Raw genomic sequence first — 20845 nt, 5'->3', positions numbered from 1 at the left:
ACAGGAACAACTAGGTTCTATTAAAAATAACAGCAGATATAGCAATTTGTCTAAAACCTTACAGGTCCCAATCCCATTTATAAGGCAAGAAATCCCACTTATTAAACCTGACAGGGCACACCTGTGAAGTGAAAACCATTCCTGGTGACTACCTCTTGAAGCTCATCAAGAGAATGCCAAGAGTGTGCAAAGCAGTCATCAAAGCAAAAGGTGGCTACTTTGAAGAACCTAGAATATAAGACATAATTTCAGTTGTTTCACACTTTTTTGTTAAGTATATAATTCCACATATGTTAATTCATAGTTTTGATGCCTTCAGTGTGAATGTACAACTTTCATAGTCATAAAAATACAGAAAAAGTTTTAAATGAAAAGGTGTGTCCAAACTTTTGGTCTGTACTGTATATAAATGGTTTAGTTACCTTGAGGATATAAGCCAGGGGAACCCACCACACCCAAAGTTAATAAAGTACAAGGTGTCTGAAAAAAAAACAACATTCTGCGATAACTAATATGTTGCCAAAAATTGTTTGACCACAATAACGCAATGCATGTCATATTTGGGCTTGGTCATTAAGGGGTTAAAATGGCTTCTTCCGACTATGCGTTCTCTGATGGCTAACAAGATGTGATTTTTTAATAAAACATTTCTCACATTCTGAACATGAATATGGCTTCTCTCCGGTGTGACGTCTCTCATGCTCAACAAGAACTGATTTGTAAAAAAAACATTTGCCACATTCTGAACATGAAAATGGCTTCTCTCCGGTGTGAACAATCTCATGCTTAATAAGATCAGATTTGTTAGTAAAACATTTCTCACATTCTGAACATGAATATGGCTTCTCTCCGGTGTGACGTCTCTCATGGTCAACAAGAGCTGATTTGTAAGAAAAACATTTCCCACATTCTGAACATGAAAATGGCTTCTCTCCAGTGTGACGTCTCTCATGGTTAACCAGAACTGATTTGTAAGAAAAACGTTTGCCACATTCTGAACATGAAAATGGTTTCTCTCCAGTGTGAACAATCTCATGGCTAATAAGATGACCTTTCTCAGTAAAACATTTCCCACATTCTGAACATGAAAATGGCTTCTCTCCAGTGTGACGTCTCTCATGGTTAACCAGAACTGATTTGTAAGAAAAACGTTTGCCACATTCTGAACATGAAAATGGCTTCTCTCCGGTGTGAACAATCTCATGCTTAATAAGATGAGATTTGTTAGTAAAACATTTCTCACATTCTGAACATGAATATGGCTTCTCTCCGGTGTGACGTCTCTCATGGTAAACAAGAGCTGATTTGTAAGAAAAACATTTCCCACATTCTGAACATGAAAATGGCTTCTCTCCAGTGTGATGTCTCTCATGGTTAACCAGAACTGATTTGTAAGAAAAACGTTTGCCACATTCTGAACATGAAAATGGTTTCTCTCCAGTGTGAACAATCTCATGGCTAATAAGATGACCTTTCTCAGTAAAACATTTCCCACATTCTGAACATGAAAATGGCTTCTCTCCAGTGTGACATCTCTCATGGATAATAAGATGACATTTCTCAGTAAAACATTTCCCACATTCTGAACATGAAAATAGTTTCTCTCCTGTATGAATTCTTTGATGTTTAACAAGAGAGGATTTAGCTGTGAAACATTTCCAACATTCTGAACATGAATATGGCTTCTCTCCGGTGTGACATCTCTCATGGTTAACAAGAAATGATTTGTAAGAAAAACTTTTGCCACATTCTGAGCATGAAAATGGCTTCTCTCCTGTGTGAATTCTCTCATGTCTAACCAGTTGTGATTTATGAGTAAACCATTTCCCACATTCTGAGCATGAAAATGGCTTCTCTCCCGTGTGAATAATCTCATGTGCAACCAGTTGTGATTTATGAGTAAAACATTTCCCACATTCTGAGCATGAAAATGGCTTCTCTCCTGTGTGAATTCTCTCATGTATAATAAGACTTGATTTCTTAGCAAAACATTTCCCACATTCTGAACATGAAAATGGCTTCTCTCCGGTGTGAACAATCTCATGGCTAATAAGATTAGATTTATTATTAAAACATTTGCCACATTCTGAACATGAAAATGGTTTCTCTCCGGTGTGAAATCTCTCATGTATAATAAAATGAGATTTATGAGCAAAACATTTCCCACATTCTGAGCATGAAATTGTCTTCTTTCTTGTGGGCTCTCTTTTATTTTGCTTAAAATTCTGTGATGAATTAGGAGATAGTAATTTAAAAGGATCAGATGATAGTTCTTTGATATGAAGGGCTGAGGGTATATCTGAGATGTTGCTATGCTCTTCGCATGTATCTTGTGTGATGCTACAATCATCCATTTTAAAATCTAGAGATATCAGATGTCCTGCAGAGCTGTTGGTCCAATTATCTGCCAAGAACAAAATAAACGTAAAAATTACATTCATCTACATCTGAAACTTAAAAATGTACAAGAAAAGCAAAAGTATAAAATTCCATACAGATTGTAAGGTATATAGCAATGTTCTATTGAGGTATGTAGCAATCTTCTACATAAAGCCGAGACCCAGCAGTGAGAGCTAGGAGGGGAGCCTGCGCCGCTCCTGCCACTTTAACCCCCTAAATGCTGCTTTCGATACTGATCGCAGCATTTAGAATGCAAAGAGATGTGTCCCGGGTCGTCATGACGACATCTGGGTCACTAGGCTACAGCAAGCTCCAAAGACCATGGTAAGAGCAAGGTCTGTGGAGCTTGGGTCAGTGTATAACTGAAGCTGTGATGCACTGCAATGTATTATAACAGTGATCAGGGTTTATAAATTTAAAGTCGCATAGAGGGGCTAAGAGAAATTTATTTTAAAGGTAAAAAAAAAATACAAAGTAAAAAAATATATACCTATAAATACATATTTAACCCCTTCATCCTGAAGCCTGTTTTCACCTTCCTGACCAGGCCATTTTTTTTTTCACTTTATGAGGTTATACCTCTGGAGCGCTTCAACAGATCCTAGCAATTCTGAAAATGTTTTCTCATGGCAAATTGTACTTCATGATAGCGGTAAAATTTCTTCAATATGACTTGCATTTATTTGTGAAAAAAATAGGAAATTTGGCCAAACGTTTGAAAATGTATCAATTTTCGAACTTTAAATTCTTATGCCCTTAAATCAGAGTGGTGTCACACAAAATAGTTAATGAATACTATTTCCCACATATCTACTTTACATCAGCACAAGTAAACAATTTTCTTTTGTTAGGAAGCTATAAGGGTTAAAAGTTGACTATCGATTTCTCATTTTTCCAACACCATTTTTTTTTTCAGGGACCACATCATATTTGAAGTGACTTTGAAGGGTCTATATGACAGAAAATACCCAAAAGTGACACTATCCTAAAAACTGCACCCCTCAAGGTGCTCAAAACCACATTCAATAAGTTTATTAACCCTTGACATAATTCACAGGAACTAAAGCAATGTGGAAGGAAAAAATGAACATTTAACTTTTTAGTCATAAAAATTATCTTTTAGCCCCGATTTTTTTATTTTCACAATTGTAACAGGAGAAAATGGACCCCAAAAGTTGTTGTGCAATTTCTTCTGAGTACGCCGATACTACATATGTGGGGGAAAACCACTGTTAAGGTGCACGGCAGGGCTCATAAGGGAAGGCGAAAACCAGGTAATATTTAATGGGTAAATATTCAGAAAAAATACACCAAAGAACAAAAAACCCTATAAAATGTATCTTTTAATTTGTATAATTACTCTTAATTAAAATATCATTCATAAGAAAAAAAGTTCTAGGAAAAACCTCCAAAGTCCTTTAGACAGGGGAGGGAATGTCAAAACGACAATTATAAAGCAGGGATTGAGTAGGGTATAGTGTCAATCCTATACTGACCCTAGTAGGTCCCTTATTTGCTGTAGTCCTACCTAGCAGCGAAGGTTGGAATCCTAAGTTAGATGCGGCACCCCAATCACAATGTCGGTAGTAGAAAATGTTTATATTGGGGCAGTCCCTCCAGCCTTTTAGTCTCAATAGCTATCCCTGACCATGGTAGTCAGTCATATATCACAAGGAAAATTGGCATGCAATTGCTTAGAGTGGGTCTAAGAGGCTAGATCACACAGTGATTATGATATAGTGATTATGATATTGTTTTGTTCTCTTTGGTGTATTTTCTCATAAGGGAAGGAGCACCGTCTGACTTTTTGAACGCAAAATTGACAAATTGAGATTTGACATATTGTTGCGTTCGAAGATCCCCTGATGTGCTTAAACAAATTTTTAATTTTTTTAATGTAAAATTTCCTGTAATCATTAGCTGACGTCATGTTCCATTTGGAGAGACCATGATGTGGCTAAACAGTGGAAATCCCCCCACATGGGACCCCATTTTGGAAACTAGACCCCTCAAGGAACCTATCTAGATGTGTGGTGAGGACTTTGAACCCACAAGTGCTTCTCAAAAGTTTATAACGTAGAGCAGTGAAAAAAAACAAACAAAAAAAAATTGGGGCTAAAAGATCATTTTTGTGGAAAAGAGGTGATTTTTTTTATTTAAAAAAGGGTAACAGGAGAAAATGGATCACAAAATTTGTTGTGCAATTGCTCCTTAGTTCACAGATACCCCATATGTGAGGGAAAACCACTGTTTGGGCACACGGCAGGACTCAGAAGGGAAGGAGCACGGTCTGACTTTTTGAACACAAAATTGGCTGGAATAGAGATCGCTCACTATGTCGCGTTCGGAGAACCCCTGATGTACCTAAACCGTGGAATCCTCCCACAAGTGATCCCATTTTGGAAACTTGACCCCTCAAGGAACCTATCTAGATGTGTGGTGAGGACTTTGAACCCAGAGGTGCTTCTCTGGATGTTTACAACGCAGAGCAGTCAAAATAAAAAATAAATCATTTTTTTCCCACAAAAATTATCTTTTAGCCCCAATTTTTTTTATTTTAACAAGGGTAACAGGAGAAAATGGACTACAACAGTTGTGCACTCTCTCTTGAGTACGCAGATACCCTGTATGTGAGGGAAAACCACTGTTTGGGCGCACGTCAGGGCTCGGAAGGAAAGGTGTGACATTTTGGAATGCAGACTGTGAAGGAATGGTCTGCGGGCGTCACGTTGCATTTGCAGAGCCCCTGATGTGCCTAAACAGTGGAAATCCCCCACAACTGACCCCATTTTGGAAACTATACCACTGAAGTAATTTATCTAGAGGCATAGTTTTATGGTAATGATTATAATGCATTTGGTTTTACTGGAGTATGAATTTTTAATGTAGTGTTATGTGTAAGTTGTGCGGAGTACATCAGATTATAAAAGTGTGTTGTGTCAACAGGGTAAAAATAATTTTAATTAATTTGTGGATGTGTGGTACTCTTTGAAGCAATCCTTCATGCAAAGGCCAGGTTTCACAATGGTAAATTGTGTCCTTTCGGATTCCCTTCTTGGAGCATACTCTGCACCGTTTTTGTGATCTTCCTTTCTTTGCTGTTTGGGGAATCTTTCCTGGAAAATGTTGGACAATACAGGCACTATCAGTTTCAGAAGCACTGTAACTCTCACCTCCCACTCTGTGGGTGATATCCTCTGCCTGCTTAGGAAGTCTGCCACCTGACTCTGGGACCCCTCTAGGTGAACCTCTGAAACAGAGACAGAACTGTTTTCTTTACCCGCCCAAAGATTCTACCTGTAAGATGCTGCAGAGAGGGATGTCTTGGGCCTCCCTTATGACCACAGTCGTGTTGTCCTACAGGATTCTTACATGCCTGTTTTTGACTATGGACTGGACCTGGAGCAGAACTTCCCATACCGCGTGCAGTTCTCTGTAATTTGAGGACCTAGCTCAGACTTCTGGAGTCCATGTTCTCTAGAAGAATCTTCCTTCCACATGACCACTCCAATCTAGTTGACTCTTGTCGATGGTAATCACCAGGCAGAGGAAAAGAACGCAGGGGACTTCGATCTGGAGGTTATCTGGTGGAATGGTCCACCAGAGTAGAGATCTTACCACTGAGGAGGAGAGGGGCATTATGGTATCCAGGGATAGCTGGCCTCTGTCCCATGCAGATAAAATGGCCTCCTGGAGTCCCCTGGAGTGGAATTGAATCCACCGAACACAGGACGTCATCAGTCACAGGATCCTCATCGCCTCTCTAATGGAATAACGGCTCTCTGAAAACTGACGGATCCTGCCCCATATTGAGGCTTGCTTCTCTGCTGGTAAAAAGGATGTTCATAGGTTAGAGTCTAGGAGAACTCCAGGAAATTTTTCCTGGATTCTGGAGAGGGAACTAACTTCCTCCAATTTATCACCCAGTCTAGGTCTTGAAGCATGCGGACTGAGGTTTGACAATGCTGCATAAGCTCTTCTCTGGAGCTGGCTATGATAAGGAAGCCGTCCAGCTAGGGAACTATGATGATGATATCCACCTTCCTTAGAAAGGCTACCACCTCTGTCACTAGCTGTTTGGACACTCTGGGCACTGAAGCTAGACCGAATGGAAGGCAACGGAACTGGTAGTGAAGTTCCTGCCCCTTGGACCCTCAGACCGAACATTAAATACTGTTGAGAAAAAGCATGGAAGGGAACGTGACAGTACGCATACTTTAGATCCAGGGTACACATTACCGTGTCTTTGTTTATCAGGGGGACTGTGGACCTGATTAATTCCATCTTGAATTTTTTGTGCCTGACACAGCGGTTTAGGGGTTTCAGCTTTAAAATTGTGTGACTTTCTCCTGAGGGTTTTTTGACAAAGACTAGAGTAGTGGCCTCTGAACCTTTCTTCCTCAGGAACCGGAACTATCGCTCTGATCTTTAGAAAAACCTGAACATCGGATCACAAGGGGGAGCGGAAAACTGGAGATGGGAATTTGTTAGAAAGAACCTTCCTGGTGGGGTCTGGGTAAACTCTATCCTGTAACCTGAAGAGATTATCCCTAATACCCACTGATTTTCCGAGATCTCTTGCTAACTTTCCAAGTACAATCTTTGTCGTCCCCCAACTCTTAGCGTCATTGTTTTCCTGACCCTGAACCAAAAGATAGAGCCCTTACCACTACCTCTTTGGGGTAGCTCCACCTGCACAACTTTTCCTTCCCTTTGTAGCCTGACCTCCGGGAGGGTTGGGGTCTACGAAAGGGCTGGTACTTTTTTGGCTTATCTTCTGGGAACCACATCTTTTTGTCAAGATGCCTTCTCTAGAAAATCATCTAGAACAGATGCCATCAACCTTTCTGACCTTGAGAGCCACATTCAGCTATGAAAGAGGGTCGTGAGCCACATTAAGCTCTGAGAGAGGGTCGCAAGCCACAACCAGCTTCTTCCCCACTCACTGTAGTGACAGTATAACGACATCCAAAGCTTTTCCACTGAAATCACACCAAGGCAGTATGCCAAGCTCCACGGTTTCCTATCTCACCCCAATTCAGATCTGCTCTTCTGTGCAGGGCTACACACAAGTCACCAACTAGAGATCTGCTCTTATTAACTATTTACTAATCTTGGTGCTAATGCACCAAGCTGACAGGCAGCCGTGAGCCACACATCACGAACTCGCGAGCCACATGTGGCTCCCAAGCTACAGGTTGGGGACCCCAGATCTAGAATCAGGCCAAATACTCTGGCACCCGAGCAGAGAATGAAACACAGCTTTTTTTAGATTGTGTATCCCCTGACCATGTTTTTAACCACATAGCCTGCCGGACAACATTTGATAAGGCTCCGTTCCTGGCCGCGAATCTGACGGACTCCGCAGATACATCTTTTAACCATTCAGACAGGCCCTGACAAAACTGACTCCTAAGGACGGGGTAATTCCACTGAGTGTCAGTGGCCCATCTACGGAATTCTGAACATAATTCCTCCGCCGGTTGGTCTCCCTGCTGGATCTTACATAGTTAAGACTCCGAGACACGGTCTGGGTTATCATAAACAAGGCAAAGAGCCCTGAAAAATCCATCCGCAAACTGGAGTGACTATGAGTCGGATTGGAATGAGAAGGCCCAGGATTGAGGGTCTCCTTGAAGGACTTGAAGGAGCTTACAGGCTTACCAGAATGCGATAAATTTATCCTGAACCCCCCCCCAAAAAAAAAAAAAAAAAGAAAAAAAAAGCTATCCGGGAGTGCTAATTAGATTCCGGTTCAGGTGTCTGGTGTGAAGAAACCTTAGACCATAGGTCTGATAGCTCAAACCCTGCAGATGTCTCACAAGGTTGACGATGGGTTCCATGTGGGGCCAGTGAAAATGTCACACTGTGACAGTACATGATTAGGGAAAGGGGCCCTGAACGGTCCCTAGGGCTGGAGACCTAACTATCCCTGCTGCCAAAGTTACCTCTAAAGGTGAGGAGGTTTGGGCCACCAGCCTTACTGTTCTCCCGTAATACCCTAAGCTGCCCCCAGCCCCAGGAGGCTTGGGACAGAAATGTTGGTGTATAAACACATAACACAAACTGGCATAACAAAAAGCAACTTACAAATAGAACACTTGACAAAGGTATAAAGGAATACAGGAAAGGATAGAAATGTACAAACCAAATGGGAATAGGATAATAAAGAAAGCATACACCCAAAACAGCATATGACAATCTCCAGAAGCAACAACGAACTCCAACTTCAGCACAGCAACTCCAAGTCCATGAAATCAGGAAGTAAACTTTCATTGGCGAGGATGATAAGGTCTGGAGAGATTTTGTGGTGCATTTTCTCCTTTTACCCTTGTGAAAATTAAAATTTCGGGCTAATGTAACATTTTTGTGGGAAAAGTAGAAATTTCTTTTTTCCTTCCACATTGCATTAATTCCTGGGACGCACCTTAAGAGTTAATAAATTTCTCAAATGTGGTTTTGAACACTGAGAGGTGCCGTTTGTAGAAAGGTGGAACTTTTGCTTATTTTCTGACAAATAGGCCTCTCAGTCATTTTAACCCCTTCATGACCCAGACTATTTTGACCTTAATGACCTGGCCATTTTTTGCAATTCTGACCAGTGTCCCTTTATGAGGTAATAACTCAGGAACGCTTCAACGGATCCAGAGGAGCATTGCATGGCGAATAAGCCTCCTTACCTTGACAAGCCAGCTTGGTATGTCACTCTCCATAAGGAGAAACGTTACCCCTTAGACCCCAGTCCAGAGCCTCTCACCTAGCCAAATCAGTTCTCATGCTTCGCACTGACGAGGGCCAACAGCCTGAAACACCGTGTCTGCAAATTGAGATACTGATTTGGCTTTTATCCTAAGTCATATTGCACGACTCGTTAAAGGGTTGATTGTGACTTGTAGGATCGCTACTTCCAACAGGTGGCGCTATAGAGTTAAGTCCTCTTTTTCTCAGAAGAGGCAATATGCATATTCAACGGATCCTAGCGATTCTGAGGTTGTTTTTTTCGTGACATATTGGGTTTCATGTTAGTAGTAAATTAAGGTCGATAATTTTTGCGTTTATTTGTAAACAATTTGGAAATTTGGCGAAAATGTTGAAAATTTCGTAATTTTCTAATTTTCATTCTGTTAAACCAGAAAGTTATGTAACACAAAATAGTTAATAAACAACATTACCCACATGTCTACTTTACATCAGCACAATTTTGGAAACAAATTTTTTTTTTTTGCTAGGAAGTTATAAGGGTTAAAATTTGACCAGCGATTTCTAATTTTTACAACAAAATTTACAAAACCATTTTTTTTAGGGACCACCTCACATTTGAAGTTAGTTTGCAGGGTCTATATGGCTGAAAATACCCAAAAGTGACAACATTCTAAAAACTGCACCCCTCAAGGTGCTCAAACCACATTCAAGAAGTTTATTAACCCTTTAGGTGCTTCACAGCAGCAGAAGCAACATGGAAGGAAAAAATGAACATTTAACTTTTTAGTCACAAAAATGATCTTTTAGGAACAATTTTTTTATTTTCCCAAGGGTAAACGGAGAAACTGGACCGCGAAAGCTATTGTACAATTTGTTCTGAGTACGCCAATACCCCATATGTGGGGGGGGGAGACTGTTTGGGTGCACGACAGGGCTCAGAAGGGAAGGAGCGCCATTTGACATTTTGAATGAAAAATTGGCTCCAATCTTTAGCGGACACACGTCGCTTTTGGAGAGCCCTGTGTGCCTAAACATTGGAGCTCCCACACACTTGACCCCATTTTGGAAACTAGACACCCCCAGGAACTTATCTAGATGCATAGTGAGCACTTTGAACCCCCAGGTGCTTCACAAATTGATCCGTAAAAATGAAGTACTTTTTTTTTCGTTCACAAAAAAATTCTTTTAGCCTCAATTTTTTCATTTTTACATAGGCAACAGGATAACATGGATCCAAAAATTTGTTGGGCAATTTCTCCTGAGTACACCGATACCTCATAAGTGGTCAGAAACTACTGTTTGGGTGCACGGCAGAGCTAGGAAGAAAAGGAGCGCCATTTGACTTTTTGAATGAAAAATTAACTCCAATCGTTAGCAGACACCATGTCGTGTTTGGAGAGCCCCTGTGTGCCTAAACATTGGAGCTCCCCCACAAGTGACCCCATTTTGGAAACTAGACCTCCCAAGGAACTAATCTAGATGTGTGATGAGTAGTGAACATATATCCCCTTAAAAAATTAGATTTTATTATGAATATTTTAAAAAATACACCACCCAGTGCTATTTAGGCACAATTCGGCCTAAAGGTAAAAAAGACCAAGGTCTAGCGCATACCCTGCAATGGCCTACTCTGTCACCTGCCTGGCTGTGGAGGTTGGCACCCTAATTACGATGTTTTGGCGCCCCCACTCAACGTGGACTACCCCTCACTGCCCTAGATCACCCTATGCTGCAGGTGTGAAAACAAAATACATAAGAACAGAGATGAAGAAAGCAAAAAAATGGTCAAAAAAACACACAAAAAACTCAATAGAAAAAAATTAGCAAAAGAACAGAGGCAAAAGCAGGATATTAGATAAGACCTATATAGGCTCCGGCCCCTTTCATAAACCAATTTGCTAAACACCAATAATAGGCAATGGGTATGCTGTCAGATGTGCCACATAAAAATTTATAGCATCAATCACTACAGCCTATACCACATATACTCAAAATACTGCAGTTTGTCTAGCTATTATTAGCATAAATTATACCCATAAGGGATTAAAGCCTGCAGTTAATATTAAACACAACCCAAATAGATAACCAGGGCCAAGTATTTAAGGTATCTCAGTGGTGTAGGTAGAATTATATGTTATTTATCATGATATATTGCACTTCGCCTCATAGCCTTAGCATAGATAACTGCCTTAAAAATTGCAAATTATACCATATACATTTTCTTCTTCATGGACTATCAAGCCATAGATATACCAGCCCTAGGGGGTTGCCCCCATATATAAACAGGGCTAAACAGTCACAAAGATACTAGTGCAAAAGCCTAAAACAGGCAAGACTGTACAATTTTACAATGGTATAAGCAGGATGGCGTGTTACTTATCATGATACACTGTGCCTCGCCTCAACTAGTATCTTTGTGACTGTTTAGCCCTGTTTATATATGGGGGCAACCCCCTAGGGCTGGTATATCTATGGCTTGATAGTCCATGAAGAAGAAAATGTATATGGTATAATTTGCAATTTTTAAGGCAGTTATCTATGCTAAGGCTATGAGGCGAAGTGCAATATATCATGATAAATAACATATAATTCTACCTACACCACTGAGATACCTTAAATACTTGGCCCTGGTTATCTATTTGGGTTGTGTTTAATATTAACTGCAGGCTTTAATCCCTTATGGGTATAATTTATGCTAATAATAGCTAGACAAACTGCAGTATTTTGAGTATATGTGGTATAGGCTGTAGTGATTGATGCTATAAATTTTTATGTGGCACATCTGACAGCATACCCATTGCCTATTATTGGTGTTTAGCAAATTGGTTTATGAAAGGGGCCGGAGCCTATATAGGTCTTATCTAATATCCTGCTTTTGCCTCTGTTCTTTTGCTAATTTTTTTCTATTGAGTTTTTTGTGTGTTTTTTTGACCATTTTTTTGCTTTCTTCATCTCTGTTCTTATGTATTTTGTTTTCACACCTGCAGCATAGGGTGATCTAGGGCAGTGAGGGGTAGTCCACGTTGAGTGGGGGCGCCAAAACATCGTAATTAGGGTGCCAACCTCCACAGCCAGGCAGGTGACAGAGTAGGCCATTGCAGGGTATGCGCTAGACCTTGGTCTTTTTTACCTTTAGGCCGAATTGTGCCTAAATAGCACTGGGTGGTGTATTTTTTAAAATATTCATAATAAAATCTAATTTTTTAAGGGGATATATGTTCACTAGTTAATTCAGATTCCCAGGTTTATAAATATTTTTTCCTATAATAGATGTGTGATGAGCACTTTGAACCCCCATGTGCTATACAGAAGTTTATAACGCAGAGCCGTGAAAATAAAAAATCATTTTTCTTCCCTCAAAAATTATTTTTTAGCCCTCATTTTTTTTATTTTCACAAGAGTAACAGGAGAAATTGGACCGCAAAAGTTGTTGTCCAGTTTGTCCTTAGTATGCTGATACCCCATATGTGGGGGGAAACCACTGTTTGGGCACTTGCCAGGGCTCGGAAGGGAAGTAGTGACGTTTTGGAATGCAGACTTTGATGGAATGGTCTGCGGACGTCATGTTATGTTTGCAGAGCCCCTGATGTGCCTCAACAGTAGAAACCCCCCACAAGTGACCCCATTTTGGAAACTACACCCCCACAAGGAACTTATCTAGATGTGTGGTGAGAACTTTGAACCCCCAAGTGCTTCACATAAGTTTATAACGCAGAGCCATGAAAGAAAAAAATCATGTTTTTTTCCCCAAAAAATAAGTTTTTAGCCCCCATTTTTTTTATTTTCCCAAGGGTAACAGGAGAAATTAGACCCCCACAGTTGTTGTGCAATTTTTCCTGAGTACGCTTGTTCCCCATATGTTTGGGTAAACCACTGTTTGGGCGCACATCGGGGCTCAGAAGGGAGGGAGCACCATTTGACTTTTTGAACGCAAGATTGGCTGGAATCAAGTGGCGCCATGTCGCGTTTGGAGACCCCTGATGTGCCTAAACAGTGAAAACCCCTCAATTCTAACTCCAACACTAACGCAAACACACCCCTATCCTAATCCCAACTCTAGCCATAACACTAATCACAACCCTAACCACAACCCTAATCCTAATCCCAAGCCTAACCACAAGCCTAACCCTAACCCCAACACACCCCTAACCCTAATCTTAACCCTATTTCCAATCATAACCCTTTTTCCAACCCTAACCCTAATTCCAACCCTAACCCTAATTCCAACCCTAACCCTAAGGCTATGTGCCCACGTTGCGGATTCGTGTGAGGATTTTTCCGCACAGTTTTTAAAAAATCAGCAGGTAAAACGCACTGCGTTTTACCTGCGGATTTACCGCTGATTTCCAGTGTTTTTTGTGCGGATTTCACCTCCGGATTCCTATTGAGGAACAGGTGTAAAACGCTGTGGAATCCGCACAAAGAATTGACATGCTGCGGAAAATACAACGCAGCGTTTCCGCGTGGTATTTCCGCACCATGGGCACAGCGGATTTGGTTTTCCATAGGTTTACATGGTACTGTAAAAGTGATGGAAAACTGATACGAATCTGCAGCGGCCAATCTGCTGCGGATCCACAGCCAAATCTGCACCGTGTTCACATAGCCTAATTCTAACTCTAATTCGGGGGTGGTGGATTGGCAGCAGATTGCGGTCTCCAGCCATGGCCGATGATATTTCAGCATCGGCCATGGCTGGATTGTAATAGTTCACCAATTTTCATTGGTGAAATATTGCGATTGCTCTGATTGAAAGTGAAACATCACTTTCAAAAGCCAATCAGAGCGATAGTAGCCACGGGGGGGGGGGGGGGGGGGGGGGGGGGGGCGGGCGAAGCCACCCCCCTGGGCTCAAGTACCACTCCCCCGTCCCTGCAGGTCGGGTGAAGTCACAGTTAAGCCTTTCACCGGACCTGCAAGAGCGCGATACGACCATGACGCATATGCTGCGTCACAGGTCGGATTGGCACAGGTATTCATGACGCATACGCTGCGTCAAAGGTCAGGAAGGGGTTAAGTGTGATATGTTGCCTAAAACAGCCATAAAAATTCAAAGCTTGAAAATTGCTAAATTTTCGCCAAATTTCCGATATTTTCACAAATAAACACAAGTCATATCGAACAAATGTTACCACTATCCTGAAGTACAATATGTCACGAAAAAAATATCAGAATCACTGGGATCCGTTGAAGCGTTTCATAGCCATTATGAAGTAACACTGATCGGAATTGAAAAAATTGACCTGGTCAGGAATGTGAAAACAGCCTTCGGGGTGAAAGGGTTATTAGCTTATTAAATTGTCAATTACATGACGTCATCATTGCACAAAGAATCAAATTTTCTTATGTTCATTCCTGATCATTGTCTACTACAAAAATCAAATGTTAACAAAAAACATTCCTCATCGATAGCATATTTTATACGAGCATTAAAATGTTCACTATCGGCAGCGCATCCCTCGTATAAATATAAAATGTTCAGCAATAATAAAAAATGAATGAGAGAGGGGAAACAAACTCATCTCTATATCAAAATGAAAGCCAATGAGCCTCAATTAACTTCCTATGTCAATCAGTTGTATTCTCCTTGAAGCCACTACCTTTTCACTTTCAGGTGAAGCAGTGGGCTGTAACATTCACCTCTTTCTGAGCAGTTACAGCTCCCTGCACCACCTCAATGACTGGAAGTGAGCGGCTAAAGAGAAAACATTACTTCATTTTCTCCCTGCAGCCACTCTTCCAGTAAAACTGTCTAACATGCTTTAAATGCTATTTACCATCAGATTAACATTATAACTGCAGGTAAATATTTATTTTGTAGCCGACAGGTACTTTTTAAGGGTCCATTTAGACAGATATTGGCTTGTGATGAACACTCGTTGATAATATGGGAGCATGTTTCTTCTCTCTCCCAATAGAGCACAGATGAATAGTTGGTCAAACATTCATGTCTACGGACGATTCGGGAGAGGCAGCAACCTCAGGCATAATTGTAGGTTTATGGTAACATCACTAATTATATGTCTATGTCTGTGGCCTGGACTGTTCTTGAGTAATGAATAATTGGGTTCCATATATATAAAATTGGGTTCCCTGTAGAATGTAAGCCCACAAGGGCAGGGTCCTCGCCCCTCTGTATCAGTCTGTAATTGTTAGTTTTCTTACTGTAAGTGATCTCTGTAATTTGTATGTAACCCCTCCTCATGTACAGCACCATGGAATCAATGGTGCTATATAAATAATAATAATAATATATTGCATACCAGGAGTGAACAGCGTCAAAATTATATCTATTGTTCAGTGACTACCTCAAGTCGCCCACTTGCACCCCATCTTCCATGTGAGAGTATTGGACACTCTCATATTTTACCACTCGTGTCTAGAGAAATGCTCCGGAGTCAGTGCTATTAGGTGGTGTCCGTCTCACACACTCCGACAGCTACATACAGAGGGGAGGAGCCGTATGGTCGCATATTCGGAAATCATAGCATTGGCGCAAATATATGATTAGATAAGCCCAGGCAATTTTCTGCTTTCTGGTATAATCTACTCTTGGTTGTATCTATGATGCAATTACTTTAACCCCTTAATGACAGCCAATATGTCTTTTAACTGACCTGAGATATAAGAGAATAGCCTCCCCATACAGGAGACAATCCTGCAGCTGTCGGTTGTGCACTATAGCGGACAACTTGCTGTATCAGCCACGATCAGAATTTGCACCTTCCAAATCTGTTTAACCCCTTAGATGCTGCTGTTCATTGTGACTACATCATTATAAATGGTTAACAGAGTGTGGAGGCTTCCTCTTTATCCAAATTGGTGCCCTCAGATCATGATTGTGTGGTCCTGATGTTTGCGATGGCAATTCATGACCAAATAGCGGTCTTAGAGTTTGCCGGCTGTAGTAACCTGTTCAGAAGTTAGAGGCATTTAGGTGGTAAAAATACACATTTTCATTTCTGTCATACCACTTTGCATTAATTCCTGTAAAGCACCTGAAGGGTTAATAAACTACCTGACAGCAGTTTTCAACATGTCTAGGGGTGCTGTTTTTAAAATGGTATCACGTTTGGGGGTTTCCCAATATATCGGACCCCTAAAGTCACTTCAAATATGGATAAGCCCCTAAAAAAATAAATTTTGTAAATTTCCTTGAAAAAAAATGAAAAATTGCTGCTACATTTTTAAACCTCTTAAAATGCTAACAAAATAAAATAACATTTTACAAATGGTGCTGATGTACAGCAGACATGAGGGAAATGTTATTTATTAATGGTTTACTGTGGTATGACCATCTGGATTAAAGGGATAATAATTCAAATTTAGAAAATTGCTAATTTTTTTTACATTTTTCTCAAATTTTTGATATTTTTTATAATTAAACACAAAACATATTGACCTAAATTTACCATTATCATAAAGTATAATGTGTCACGAAAAAACAGTCTCAAAATCACTGGGATTTGTTGAAGCATTGCAGAGTTATTACCACATAAAATGACACTGATCTGATTTCAAAAATTTGGCTCTGTCACTAACAGTTTTTGTTTTTAAAAGCTCTGACTGGTTCAGTATATCAGATAGGTTACTTAGAATATATATTAATAACCAGAGCCATGATGGATATTATATAAAACACTAAACGAGAGCTTTTCCCATGAGGTTTGTTATGTATCTTTGATGATCTATCATCTCATTCTGTTCTTAAACCCATAATCCCATAATCTACAGATGCATAGTAGTAGTGTAGCATACCTATTACCCATCAAATCTAATCTGACAGGCTTCCCGCCCCCTATCAAAGTGTATCAAACGGTCTATCCCCTTCCCTCCGCAGTGTAACCCCTCCCATAGAGGTGGAGCCGCATATTCATTTCGGTAATAAGCGGGACCATATGACTGCTTAATACAGGAAGAAGATGCAGCGCTGGAAGAAGCAGGGACTGCAGGGACCGCGCCAGGAGTAGGTGAGTATACAGCGCTGCACAATATTTACCGCTCCTCGTTCCGGTGTGGCTCCGTCATCAGCGTCCTCTGGCTGTGACGCTCAGGTCAGAGGGCGCGGTGACGTAGTCAGTGCGCGCCCTCTGCTGAGCGTCACTGCTGGAGACGGAGCCGCACGAGGAGCAGGTAAATATTGAAAGCGCCGGCGTCCTGAGCGAAGAGAGGCGAGTATGTGATTTTTTTTTTTATTGCAGCAGCATTATATATGGCACAGCTTTATATCGAGCATCTATAGGGCAATAATCAACGGTGCAGAGCATTATATGTGGCACAGCTTTATGTGGAGCATCTATGGGGCCATAATGAACGGTGCAGAGCATTATATGTGGCACAGCTTTATGTGGAGCATCTATGGGGCCATAATGAACGGTGCAGAGCATTATATGTGGCACAGCTTTATGTGGAGCATCTATGGGGCCATAATGAACGGTGCAGAGCATTATATGTGGCACAGCTTTATGTGGAGCATCTATGGGGCCATAATGAACGGTGCAGAGCATTATATGTGGCACAGCTTTATGTGGAGCATCTATGGGGCCATAATGAACGGTGCAGAGCATTATATATGGCACAGCTTTATGTGGAGCATCTATGGGGCCATAATGAACGGTGCAGAGCATTATATGTGGCACAGCTTTATATGGAGCATCTATGGGGCCATAATGAACGGTGCAGAGCATTATATATGGCACAGCTTTATATGGAGCCATAATGAACGGTGCAGAGCATTATATGTGGCACAGCTTTATGTGGAGCATCTATGGGGCCATAATGAATGGTGCAGAGCATTATATATGGCACAGCTTTATGTGGAACATCTATGGGGCCATAATGAACGGTGCAGAGCAATATATGTGGCACACCTTTATATGGAGCCCTAATGAACGGTGCAGAGCAATATATGTGGCACAGCTTTATATGGAGCCATAATGAACGGTGCAGAGCATATGTGGCACAGCTTTATGTGGAGCATCTATGGGACCATAATGAACGGTGCAGAGCATTATATATGGCACAGCTTTATATGGAGCATCTATGGGGCCATTGTTATGATCCTAGTGGCAAGGATCGCAAGAGGACTAGCTAAGTAACTAAACAGACTACAAACTCTGGGGAAGTGGTAACTGAATTGACCGCAACCTGATCCTATCCGCACACAACTATAGGTAGCCGTGGAACGTTACCTGAAAATCCTAGACGTCTCTTCACGGCCTAAGAAACTGACTATTCCTAGAGGGAACGAAAGTCCTCACTTGCCTCAGTGAAATGACCCCAAAGATATAGAATAGCCCCCCACAAATATTAACGGTGAGTTAAGGGGAAAGCACAAACGCAGAGATGAAATTAGATTTAGCAAATGAGGCCCGCTAACACTAGATAGCAGAAAATAGAAAGGGAACTGTGCGGTCAATTAAAAACCCTAATCAAAATATCCATGCAGAGATTGCTCGAGCCCCCGCACCAACTAACGGTGCGGGGGAAGCAACTCTGTACCCCAGAGCTAACCAGCAGCAAGAAATCACATATTAGCAAGCTGGACTAAACTCATCATACACAGAAATCAAATTGCAGACTGATGAGCAAAAAATAATTAAACAGAACTTAGCTTCTCCTGAAGAGACTGAAACCGAAGATAATCAGGAGTAATCAGAATAGCACTGAATACATTGACAGCCGGCAACAAGTGGAAGTGACACAGAGCTAAATAGGAAACTCCCAAGTGAATAACGAGGCAGCTGATCCAGCCACAGACCCGCAGAATAACAAACAAAGCCACCAGGGGGAGCCCAAAACAAAAATCACACAATACCACCTGTGACCACAAGAGGGAGCCTGAAAACAGAGTTCACAACAGTACCCCCCCCCCCTTGAGGAGGGGTCACCGAACCCTCATCAAAACCCCCAGGGCGATCAGGGTGAGCCACATGGAAGGCACAAACCAAATCGGCCGCATGAACATCAGAGGCGACAACCCAGGAATTATCCTCCTGACCATAGCCCTTCCATTTAACCAAATACTGAAGCCTCCGTCTAGAAATACGAGAATCCAAGATCTTCTCCACCACGTATTCCAATTCTCCCTCAACCAGCACAGGGGCAGGAGGCTCAACCGGAGGACCCACAGGCACCACATACCTCCGCAACAACGACCGATGAAACACATTATGAATAGCAAACGATGCTGGGAGGTCCAAACGAAATGACACAGGGTTAAGGACTTCCAAAATCTTATAAGGACCGATAAACCGAGGCTTGAACTTAGGAGAGGAGACCTTCATAGGAACAAAGCGAGAAGACAACCACACCAAGTCCCCAACGCGAAGTCGGGGACCCACACAGCGACGGCGGTTGGCAAAGCGCTGAGCCTTCTCTTGTGACAGCTTCAAATTGTCCACCACATGATTCCAAATCTGATGCAACCTATCCACCACAACATCCACTCCAGGACAGTCAGAAGGCTCCACCTGACCCGAGGAAAAACGAGGATGAAACCCCAAATTACAAAAAAAAGGAGAAACCAAAGTAGCAGAACTAGCCTGATTATTAAGGGCAAACTCGGCCAATGGCAAAAAAGTCACCCAGTCGTCCTGATCAGCAGAAACAAAACATCTTAAATAGGTTTCCAAGGTCTGATTAGTTCGCTCGGTTTGGCCATTCGTCTGAGGATGGAAGGCCGAGGAAAAAGACAAATCAATGCCCATCTTAGCGCAAAAGGTCCGCCAAAATCTAGACACAAACTGGGATCCTCTGTCGGAAACAATATTTTCAGGGATCCCGTGCAAACGAACCACATTTTGAAAAAACAGCGGAACCAACTCGGAGGAGGAAGGCAACTTAGGCAAGGGCACCAAATGGACCATCTTAGAAAAATGATCACACACCACCCAGATGACAGACATTCTCTGAGAGACAGGGAGATCCGAAATAAAATCCATGGAAATGTGCGTCCAAGGCCTCTTCGGGACAGGCAAAGGTAACAGCAAACCACTGGCACGAGAACAGCAAGGCTTAGCCCGAGCACAAATTCCACAAGACTGCACAAAGGAACGCACATCCCGCGACAAGGAAGGCCACCAAAAGGACCTGGCCACCAAATCTCTGGTACCAAATATTCCAGGATGGCCCGCCAACACCGAAGAATGAACCTCGAAAATAACTCTGCTGGTCCATCTATCCGGGACAAACAGTCTCTCCGGTGGACAACGGTCAGGTCTATCCGCCTGAAACTCCTGCAGCACTCGTCGCAAATCTGGGGAGATGGCAGACAAAATCACCCCTTCTCTGAGAATACCAGCCGGCTCTGAATCTCCAGGAGAGTCAGGCACAAAACTCCTAGAAAGAGCATCAGCCTTTACATTCTTTGAACCAGGCAGGTACGAGACCACGAAATCAAAACGAGAGAAAAACAACGATTAACGAGCCTGTCTAGGATTCAGCCGCTTGGCCGACTCGAGATAAATCAGATTCTTGTGATCAGTCAAGACCACCATACGATGCTTAGCTCCCTCGAGCCAATGTCGCCACTCCTCAAATGCCCACTTCATAGCCAACAACTCCCGATTACCGACATCATAATTCCGCTCGGCAGGCGAAAACTTTCTTGAAAAGAAAGCACATGGCTTCATCACAGAGCCATCGGAGCTTCTCTGCGACAAAACAGCCCCCGCTCCAATCTCGGAAGCATCAACCTCGACCTGGAAAGGAAGAGAGACATCTGGCTGACATAAGACCGGAG

At 41.9% G+C, this 20845-nt stretch overlaps 1 protein-coding gene across 1 annotated transcript in view; it reads right to left on the bottom strand.

Moving 5' to 3' along the window:
* Positions 1-229: 229 nt before the first annotated feature.
* The window catches only part of LOC143785575 (uncharacterized), a 59314-nt gene continuing 38698 nt past the window's right edge, over positions 230-20845 (bottom strand). The window contains exon 3 of the mRNA XM_077274556.1: positions 230-2404. Coding sequence (XP_077130671.1) covers positions 582-2404 — 1823 coding nt within the window. The 3' untranslated portion in view covers positions 230-581. The remainder of the gene's footprint in view (positions 2405-20845) is intronic.

Source organism: Ranitomeya variabilis, chromosome 7 (assembly GCF_051348905.1).
Source record: "Ranitomeya variabilis isolate aRanVar5 chromosome 7, aRanVar5.hap1, whole genome shotgun sequence".
Taxonomy (NCBI): Eukaryota; Metazoa; Chordata; class Amphibia; order Anura; family Dendrobatidae; genus Ranitomeya; species Ranitomeya variabilis.
The sequence above is the reverse complement of the archived record's forward strand: the minus strand, read 5'-3'. Positions and strand labels throughout refer to the sequence as shown.